The sequence below is a fragment of the Scyliorhinus torazame genome, chromosome 17 (assembly GCF_047496885.1).
Source record: "Scyliorhinus torazame isolate Kashiwa2021f chromosome 17, sScyTor2.1, whole genome shotgun sequence".
Lineage (NCBI taxonomy): Eukaryota > Metazoa > Chordata > Chondrichthyes > Carcharhiniformes > Scyliorhinidae > Scyliorhinus > Scyliorhinus torazame.
The window spans coordinates 151,865,928-151,876,692 of NC_092723.1; the positions used below are offsets into that span (position 1 = coordinate 151,865,928).

General features: G+C 49.8%; 1 protein-coding gene and 1 long non-coding RNA gene across 2 annotated transcripts in view; one reads left to right on the forward strand and one right to left on the reverse strand.

Moving 5' to 3' along the window:
* Positions 1 to 210: 210 nt before the first annotated feature.
* Positions 211 to 9,797, reverse strand: LOC140394254 (uncharacterized). The gene is made up of 3 exons (XR_011935840.1): positions 9,732 to 9,797; positions 8,028 to 8,524; positions 211 to 876 (listed from the first exon to the last, which is right to left on the reverse strand). It is a non-coding gene; the product is annotated as an uncharacterized lncRNA (long non-coding RNA).
* Positions 9,387 to 10,765, forward strand: part of pgap6 (post-glycosylphosphatidylinositol attachment to proteins 6) — a 43,494-nt gene continuing 42,115 nt past the window's right edge. The window contains exon 1 of the mRNA XM_072481294.1: positions 9,387 to 9,632. Coding sequence (XP_072337395.1) covers positions 9,548 to 9,632 — 85 coding nt within the window. The 5' untranslated portion in view covers positions 9,387 to 9,547. The remainder of the gene's footprint in view (positions 9,633 to 10,765) is intronic.

Consider the following 10,765-nt stretch of genomic DNA (forward strand, 5'->3'; position numbering starts at 1 on the left):
AATGATTGAAAGGAATACGGTCCCAGACCAGACTCTATAACAGTTGCTAGGATGCCGGACAGAAACTCCAATAGTTTATTTAACTTTTAAGGAAAGGATACTTCGCTCCAGGAGTGATTTCAGGCACAAATAGGGATATGGTATATTAAAACAAACTTTATTACTAACACAGTATTAATAACTTTAATATTGTAAAGACGATTGCTTACAGTTATCAATTAAACAATGCTTAACAATGAAATCAAACACTAAATTATAACTGCTCTCTTTTATCTCCACTCAAGCAAAACCCATCTCCGGTCAAAATCTACTTTTAAATACAGTTAGCAAACACAGGATTACATGTCAAACATTGGATGGAGATCTTTTGAGACTGTTTGAAGAGAGAAACCTGAACCCCTGTCAGAATAATGCAGAATCTCTGGCTGTATTATTCAGAAACTGCTCTTCAGCTCGCCTTCCAATCAAAAGCTAAACTCTGCCTGTCTGCGAGAGACCTGGTACAGCCCCAGCTCCTCCCATTAGTTCCATCATCCTTATCCCACTCAAATCCCATGAACTGATTATTTAAGTTTTAAACACAATGTCTACAATGATCTGCTCCTTAGGGAACCTTCTTTATATAAACAAAATTCCATTTACGATGCTTTAATTATCCCTTGTAGCCAAAGTGTCTGTCTTTTAAACCAGTGCAGCATGGTAGCACAGTGGTTAGCACAGTTGCTTCACAGCTCCAGTTGATTCCCGACTTGGGTCACTGTCCGTGCGGAGTCTGCACGTTCTCCCCGTGTCTGCGTGGGTTTCCTCTGGGTGCTCCGGTTTCCACCCACAGTCCAAAGATGTGCAGGTTAGATGGCTTGGCCATGAGAAATTGCCCTTAGTATCCAAAAGAAAGAAGGTTAGGTGGGATGACAGGATAGGGTGGAGGTGTGGGTATACGGTGGAGGTATGGAATTAGGTAGGGTGCTCTGTCCAAGGGACGGTGCAAACTCGATGGGCCGAATGGCCTCCTTCTGCACTTTAATTCTATGACTTTTAAAAAAGATCACTGCAGCAGTCACACACACACTAACCGAGGATTTTAACCATTACTGCACCAAGTACATATAATACAATATATCTGAAATTCCTACATTTATCACAGCACTATTGCCATTAAAGGAGAAATTGCAACAGGTTGGTCATAAATCAAGGTTCACTAAAGGTCCAGACGCTGCCTTAGGAAATGACAGGTGACAGAGCTTAAGCAAGGTGTGAGTCAGGAGTCCAGAAGCCAATAAGTAGAGGTTTGCAAATTCTTTTCCCTCCCAGAGTTTCCTAATATATCAATTCTGATATATAGAGATGATTTGCTTTCTTGAAGAAATTACTTTTTTGAAATATTGCATATATTTTGTACCATGCGGCAAATATGATGAGATCATCACCATATTTCCACCTCCTCTATACCTGTCATCTTCTCTTGTCCCATTATCACCTCCTTTTGCCTCCCATCATCAGCCCTCAATTACTCCCACTTTTAACTCTGTCTCAGTCCTTGCCTTTTGCTCTCCCTCACCACCCCACCCCCACCCCAGCACCTTTAAAATCTGTTACATCTCCCATTTTTCCCAGTTCCCTCCATATCTGCTTCCTGACTTGCTGAGCATTTTCTGCTTATGTTTCAGATTCTCAGCATCTGCCGTGTTTTGCTTTTGTAATCCAGGCCTGACAGCAATTACCTCAAAGCTTTACTACCTGATTGGAAAATGCTCTGCAGTATAAAAGTTCATATAAGTATGAATTCTGATTTTAGAGGTGAGTTTAAATTGAGACTATTAAAAAGAAAACACAGAAAGTGCACCAGGCCGACACCAACCAAAGGTTTGGTGGTAGCTGATGAACATTTCCAGTTGTTAATGGCACATTTTAATCATTCAAAACTTTCCTTTTTACTTCTTATGGATCTAAGCAGTTTAGCACCTTGCCCATCGCTCCATCATGGGGCAGATTATTTGTTTGCTTGCAGATTGACTACTTGGAGGATCACGGCACAGTCAACAGAGGTCACCGCCCCCATCTCTGACGCAGGTGTCCAAACATTGGGTGTGCCAGATGGCAGTGGCCCCATGGTGACGCAATAGCCCATGATATCAATCCCAGCCGCACGGTGGCGCAATAGCCTGTGACATCAGTCCCAGCCGCGCGGTGGCACAATAGCCCGGTGACATCAGTCATAGAATTCCTGCAGTGCAGAAAGAGGCCATTTGGCCCATCAAGTCTGCACCTGCTCTTGGAAAGAGCACAGTACCTAGGCCCACACTCCACCCTATCCCTGAAACCAGGTAACCACACCTAACCTTTTGGACACTAAGGGGCAATTTAGCATGGCCAATCCACCTAACCTGCACATCTTTGGACTGTGGCAGGTGTTATGGGCCAGGGTTTAGAGACTCCCAAAGTGTATCATGGAGTTCCCCTGACCCACAACTTTTAATAGATTGTGGTATGGGGAGCACACGGCCCACGCTATTTTAAAAAATATATATTTTATTCAAGATTTTTTGGCCAAACATAACAGTACATAGTTTTTCTATTAAACAACAATAAAGCAATATAAATAACAGTGGCCAGTTTTAAACAAATAAATAATATATAAACAAAAACAAAAACTAAATGGCAACTGCCTTATCAAAAATAGTTACTCTCCAAAGATACAATCCAACAGTCCAATATACATTACCTATAACAAATGCCTATACATATACAATGACATCCCTGAGAGCCCGCCCGAGTCCTCCCTCCCCACCCTCCCCCCTGGGTTGCTGCTGTTGCCTTCTTTCTTTTCCATTCCCACTATCGTTCTGTGAGGTAGTTGACGAACGGTTGCCACCACCTGGTGAACCCTTGAGCCGAACCCCTTAATACGAACTTGATCCGTTCTAACTTTATAAACCCTGCCATGTCGTTTATCCAGGTCTCCACGCCGGGGGTTTGGCTTCCTTCCACATAAGCAATATCCTGCGCCGGGCTACTAGGGACGCAAAGGCCAAAACATCAGCCTCTCTCGCCTCCTGCACTCCCGGCTCTTCTGCAACCCCGAATATAGCCAACCCCCAGCTTGGCTCGACCCGGACCCCCACCACCTTCGAAAGCACCTTCGCCACCCCCACCCAGAACCCCTGTAGTGCCGGACATGACCAGAACATGTGGGTGTGGTTCGCTGGGCTTCTCGAGCATCTCCCACACCTATCCTCTACCCCGAAAAATTTACTGAGCCGTGCTCCAGTCATATGCGCCCGGTGTAAAACCTTAAATTGTATCAAGCTTAGCCTGGCACACGAGGACGACGAGTTTACCCTACGTAGGGCATCAACCCATAGCCCCTCTTCGATCTCTTCCGCCAACTCTTCCTCCCATTTCCCTTTCAGCTCCTCTGTCATGGTCTCCCCCTCGTCCCTCATTTCCCTATATATGTCCGACACCCTACCATCCTCCACCCATGTCTCTGAGATCACTCTATCTTGCACCTCCTGCGTCGGAGCTGTGGGAATTCCCTCACCTGTTGCCTCGCAAACGCCCTCAGTTGCATATACCTAAACGCATTCCCTTGGGGCAACCCATACTTTTCCGTCAGCGCTCCCATGCTTGCAAACGTCCCCTCCAAGAACAGATCTCTCAGTTGTGTTACCCCAGCTCTTTGCCATACTCCAAATCCCCCATCCATTCTCCCCGGAACAAACCTATGGTTATTTCTTCTCGGGGACCGCACCGGGGCTCCCGTTCCTCCCCTATGCCGTCTCCACTGCCCCCAAATTTTTAGTGTCGCGACCACCACTGGGCTTGTGGTGTATTTCTTCGGTGAGAACGGCAGCAGTGCCGTCACCAATGCTTGTAGGCTGGTCCCCTTGCAGGACGCCCTCTCCAATCTCTTCCACGCCGCTCCCTCCCCTTCTCCCATCCACTTACACACCATTGAAATATTGGCGGCCCAGTAATAATCGTTTAGGCTCGGTAGTGCCAGCCCCCCCCTATCTCTACTACTCTGCAAGAACCCCCTCCTCACTCTCGGGGTCTTCCCGGCCCACACAAAACTCATAATACTTTTTTCGATTCTCTTAAAAAAAGCCTTCGTGACCATCACCGGGAGGCACTGAAACACAAAGAGGAATCTCGGGAGAACCACCATTTTAACCGCCTGCACCCTGCCTGCCAGTGACATTGACACCATGTCCCATCTCTTGAAATCCTCCTCCATCTGTTCCACCAATCGTATTAAATTAAGCCGGTGTAAGGTTCCCCAATTCTTAGCCATCTGAATCCCCAAGTACCGAAAGTCTCTTGTTACCTTCCTCAGCGGTAAATCCTCTATTTCCCTGCTCAGCTCCCCCGGATGCACCACAAACAGCTCACTTTTCCCCATGTTCAATTTATACCCCGAAAAATCCCCAAACTCCCCAAGTATCCGCATTATCTCTGGCATCCCCTCCACCGGGTCCGCAACATACAACAACAAATCATCCGCATACAAAGATACCCGGTGTTCTTCTCCTCCCCTAAACACTCCCCTCCACTTCCTGGAACTCCTCAGTGCTATGGCCAGGGGCTCAATTGCCAGTGCGAACAATAACGGAGACAGGGGACACCCCTGCCTCGTCCCTCTATAAAGCCGGAAATAATCAGACCCCCGTCCATTCGTAACCACACTCTCCATTGGTGCCCTATACAGCAACTGTACCCATCTTATATACCCATCTCCAAAGCCAAATCTCCTCAGCACCTCCCACAGATAATCCCACTCCACTCTATCAAATGCTTTCTCGGCATCCATCGCCACCACTATCTCCGCTTCCCCCTCTGGCGGGGACATCATCATTACCCCTAGCAACCTCCGTATGTTCGTGTTTAGCTGTCTCCCCTTCACAAACCCAGTTTGGTCCTCATGAACCACCCCCGGGACACAGTCCTCTATCCTCATCGCCATCACCTTGGCCAGAACCTTAGCATCCACGTTTAAAAGGGAAATAGGCCTATAGGACCCGCATTGCAGCGGGTCTTTTTCCTTCTTTAGGAGGAGCGATATCGTTGCCTCTGACATAGTCGGGGGCAGCTGCCCCCTTTCCCTAGCCTCATTAAAGGTTCTCGTCAGGAGCGGGGCCAGCAAGTCCATATATTTCCTATAAAATTCCACCGGGAATCCGTCTGGTCCCGGGGCCTTCCCCGCCTGCATGCTCCCAATCCCTTTCACTACTTCCTCCATCTCAATCTGTGCTCCCAGTCCCGCCCTCTCCTGCTCCTCCACCTTAGGGAATTCCAGCTGATCCAAAAAGCACATCATTCTCTCCTTCCCTTCCGGGGGCTGAGCTTTGTATAATCTTTCACAGAATGCCTTGAACACCCCATTTACTTTCTCCGCTCCCCGCTCCATCTCTCCCTCTTCATCTCTCACCCCCCCCTAGCTCCCTCGCTGCTCCCCTCTTCCTCAGTTGGTGGGCCAGCAACCGGCTCGCCTTCTCTCCATATTCGTACTGTACACCCTGTGCCCTCCTCCATTGTGCCTCTGCAGTACCCGTAGTCAACAAGTCAAATTCTACTTGTAGCCTTTGCCTTTCCCTGTACTGTCCCTCCTCCGGTGCCTCCGCATATTGTCTGTCCACCCTCAAAGGTTCTTTCAGCAACCGCTCCCTTTCCCTACCCTCCTGTTTTCCTTTATGTACCCTGATAGATATCAGCTCCCCTCTAACCACTGCCTTCAACGCCTCCCAGACCATTCCCACCTGAACCTCCCCATTGTCATTAAGCTCCAAGTACCTTTCAATACACCCCCTCACCCTTAAACATACCCCCTCATCCGCCAATAATTCCATGTCCATTCTCCAGGGTAGGTGCTGTTCTTTTTCCTCCCCTATCTCCAGGTCCACCCAATGTGGAGCGTGGTCCGAGATAGCTATAGCCGTGTACTCCGTCCCTGTCACCTTCGGGATCAATGCCCTTCCCAAAACAAAAAAGTCTATCCGTGAATATACTTTATGGACATAGGAGAAAAACGAGAACTCCCTACTCCTAGGCCTGCTAAATCTCCAGGGGTCTACTCCTCCCATCTGCTCCATAAAGTCCTTGAGCACCCTAGCTGCAGCCAGCCTTCTCCCGGTCCTGGACCTCGATCTATCCAGCCCTGGGTCCAGCACCGTATTGAAGTCTCCCCCCATTACCAACTTTCCCGCCTCTAGGTCCGGGATACGTCCCAACATACGCCTCATAAAATTTGCATCATCCCAGTTCGGGGCATATACATTCACTAGAACCACCGCCTCCCCTTGCAGTCTGCCACTCACCATCACGTATCTACCCCCACTGTCCGCCACTATGGTCTTTGCCTCAAACAGTACCCGTTTCCCCACTAATATTGCCACCCCCCTGTTCTTTGCATCTAAACCCGAATGAAACACCTGCCCCACCCATCCTTTGCGGAGTCTGACCTGGTCTATCAGTTTCAAATGCGTCTCCTGCAACATAACCACATCTGCCTTTAATTTCTTTAGGTGTGCGAGTACCCGTGCCCTTTTAATCAGCCCGTTCAGCCCTCTCACATTCCACGTGATCAGCCGGTTTGGGGGGCACTTTACCCCCCCCCCCCCCTTGTCGACTAGCCATCCCCTTTTTTAATCCAGCTCCTCACCCGGTTCCCATGTAGCCATATCTCCCCCCGACGGCGTCCTCCCGCCTCGACCACCCCACCCCGTACCAGCTCCCCCTTCTCCCCAACAGCAGCAACCCAGTTAACCCCCCCCCCCCCCCTCCCCTCCCCGCTAGATCCCTTTCTAACGTATTTGCACCCCCCATGTTGCTCCCAGAAGTCAGCAAACTCTGGCTGACCTCGGCATCCCCCCGTGACCTCGGCCCCCACTATGCGAGGCCCCCTCCTTCCTGCTTCCCTGTTACCGCCATGATTACCATAGCGCGGGAACAAAGCCCGCGTTTCCCACTTGGCCCCACCCCTAATGGCCGGCGCCCACAGTTCCTCATCCTCCCTCCCCCACAACATGGGGAAGAGAGAAAAGTTAGAGTCGCAAGATTAACAACTTGAAAGATCATCCCTTCCCCCTTTTCCCCCCCTTCACCCCACGTAATCACCCCACCACTTTGTCCCACACGTTCTTTTTCTTGCCCGCCTATTCCAGCTTCTCCTCCACAATAAAAGTTCATGCCTCTTCTGCCGTCTCAAAGTAGTGGTGCTTCCCTTGGTGTGTGACCCACAGTCTTGCCGGCTGCAACATTCCGAATTTGATCCTCCTTTTGTGAAGCACCGCCTTAGCCCGATTAAAACTTGCCCTCCTTCTCGCAACCTCCGCACTCCAATCTTGATATACGCGGATCACCGCGTTCTCCCACCTACTGCTCCGAGTTTTCTTCGGCCATCTGAGGACCATCTCTCTGTCATTATAGCGGAGAAATCTCACCACTATGGCTCGAGGTATTTCTCCAGCCCTCGGTCTTCACGTCATAACTCGATAAGCTCCCTCCACCTCCAGCGGGCCCGTCGGGACCTCCGATCCCATTAACGAGTGAAGCATCGTGCTCACATATGCCCCGACGCCCGCCCCTTCTGCGCCTTCGGGAAGACCAAGAATCCTTAAGTTCTTCCTCCTCGCATTATCATCATAGAATTTACGGTGCAGAAGGAGGCCATTCGGCCCATCGAGTCTGCACCGGCTCTTGGAAAGAGCACCCTACCCAAGGTCAACACCGCCACCCTATCCCCATAACCCCGTAACCCCACCCAACACTAAGGGCAATTTTGGACACTAAGGGCAATTTATCATGGCCAATCCACCTAACCTGCACATCTTTGGACTGTGGGAGGAAACCGGAGCACCCGGAGGAAACCCACGCACACACGAGGAGGATGTGCAGACTCCGCACAGACAGTGACCCAAGCCGGAATCGAATCTGGGACCCTGGAGCTGTGAAGCAATTGTGCTATCCACAAGGCTACCGTGCTGCCCATCCCCCCATTATTCTCCAGCACCTCCAGCCTTTCCACCCACCTTTTGTGCTGTGCCTCGTGCGTTTCTGTCTTCACCACCAGGCCCTGTATTTCGTCTTCATTTTCAGCGGCCTTTGCCTTCACGACCCGAAGCTCCTGCTCCTGGGTCTTTTGCTCCTCCTTTAGCCCTTCAATCGCCTGTAATATCGGGGCCAGCAGCTCCTTCTTCATCTCCTTTTTTAGTTCTTCCACACAGCGCCGCAGGAACTCTTGTTGGTCAGGGCCCCATACTAAACGGCCACCTTCCGATGCCATCTTGCTTTGTGCTTGCCTTCCTTGCCGCTGCTATCGAGGATCCTCCGCAATCCGGCCGCTTTCCTCTCCTTTTTCCATCCGTGTCCAGGGGGGATTCCCTTCTGGTTTACCGCACAGTGTTTTTAGCCGTTAAAATTGCCGTTGGGGCTCCTATTAAGAGCCCAAAAGTCCGTTCCACCGGGAGCTGTCGAAATGTGCGACTTAGCTGGTCATCGCCGCACCCGGAAGTCCACACGGCCCACTCTAGTGTGGTACAGCAGAAATAGAAAAGTATTTTTTAAAGCAAAACAATGTTATTCTATGAACTCAAGTTAACCTTTTTAAAACATACAGTAAACATCTTAGCAACCATTAATTCAAATACAACCCCCAAAGACTACACTAAGTAATCCTTTATGCTTTCCTTTTAACTTCCATACGACTTAAAATGCCTTTTACCAGAAGCACATCAGGTTAAAGTCACTACTGTTATTAGTTTTAAATCACCAGGATCGATTTAGTCTTTAGATTACAGAGAGAGATTCATACACCTTCTGGCTGTGACTGCAGCTATCCAGCTCTGAAAACAAAACTAAAACACACCCTGCAGCCTGCTCAAAAAATGAAAGTAAAAAGCTGACAGACAGCCCAGCTCCACCCACTCTCTGACATCACTGTAGTAATAAACACCCATTTCTTAAAGGTACTCTCACTACAGATATTTATATACACACCCATTTATAAACACCCATTTCTTAAAGGTACTCTCACATGACACAGGAAAGCGGAGTACCCAGATTAACCCCCGCAAACACGGGGAGAAAGTGTAAACAGTCATCCGAGGCTGGAATCGAACCCAGGTCCCTGGCGCAGTGAGGCAGCAGCGCTAACCACTGTGCCACACAAGAGGTGACCTCCCCATCTCTGTCGTAGGTGTTCAAACATTGGGGGGGGGGGGGGGGGGGTGCGCCAGGTGGAAGCGACCGCGTGGTGACGCAATAGCCCCGTGAAGTCAGCCCCAGCCACGCGGTGTCGCAATCGTTCAGTTACGTCAGTCCCAGGTGTGCGGTGACGTGAACACACCGGACGTCACACACGTCCCCCCCCCCTCCTCCCTCCCCGCCGCGCGGTGACTCCGTCTCCCAGTGACGTCAGCTCGCCGCTGGCCCGGGTGAGGATGGGAATCTGGTCGAAGGAGGAAGTGAGCCGGCGGCTGACAGAGCGGACCGGTGGAAGCGGCGGTGTGGTGAAGGAAGCCAAGGCCCCGGAGTGACAGTCCCGACAGCAATGATGCTGCTCCCACCGCAGGGCCTGGGCTGGTTCCTCAATCTCCTGCTCCTTGTGCTGGAGTGCGGTTGGGCTCGAGCCGCTGGTAAGGGGGACGGGACGGGACGGGCCAACCTTTAGTGAACAGCGGCGGCCGCGGTTTGAGGCCCCACAGCCGGCCTCTTTGGCCCTGTCGACTCGGTACCTTTCACATCAGTGCAGGCAGCATTTTGTTTGCTGCCGTTGGTTCGACCATCCCAGCCGGCCCGAGAATTCCCAGCTCTGTGAATCCAGTCTAACATCACATTGGGATTGTATTTCCTGTGTAAGCACCCTGTAAGCACAGGGTGTAAACACCCTGTAAACACCCTGGGTGTAAGGTAACCACTGACACACACAGGCTTTGAGAGATGCAAATCAGTAACCATCTAAATGCTCCTGGCCAGCTCCCTATTCTAGATATCTATGGTGACTGATAATAATGAAAGTTCCTGTATCCTTAAGGTGACTGCCTTAATTAACCTTTACAGTTTTAAACTTCGTTTTTCTAAAACTCAGTAATTATGCATTATGCTGCATTGAGCTTCTTTAAGCATCAGTCCTAGTTTTGCTTTAGGTAACTACAGGGTTTCAGCAAAACTTGAATGCAAATTTGCAATTGAATGCAAATTCAAAGAGTTTGCATGTAGTTCATCTTTTTCTCTCAATATTGCGTTACGAGGTGACACAGTTCAAGTTGAGGGACAGGAGGTTTTGGGGGGATTTGAGGAAAAACGTTTTTACCCAGAGGGTGGTGATGGTCAGGAATGCGCTGCCTGGGAGGGTGATAGATGTGGGTTGCCTCACATCCTTCAAAAAGTACCTGGATGAGCACTTGGCACGTCATAACATTCAAGGGGATGGGCCAAGTGCTGGCAAATGTGATTAGGTAGGCAGGTCAGGTGTCTTTCATGCATAGGTGCAGACTCAATGGGCGGAAGGATCTCTTCTGCACTGTATTCTTTGAGTCTGTGAATATTTAAAACATGATTTAATTGTCATGTATTTTGTAATAAATGCTTACATTTGGGGACAGTTGGTCATCTTCCAGGCAGGGATTAATAATAATTGGATGCCTTCGGCGAAACGTAGATTTGAACAAGTGAACTTGTTTCGACTGTGTTCCCAAATCCCATGCCCACCTTTACCGCAATTTCATCTTTGAACCTCTCCAATCTGGGTTTTGTCTCACCACAGCAC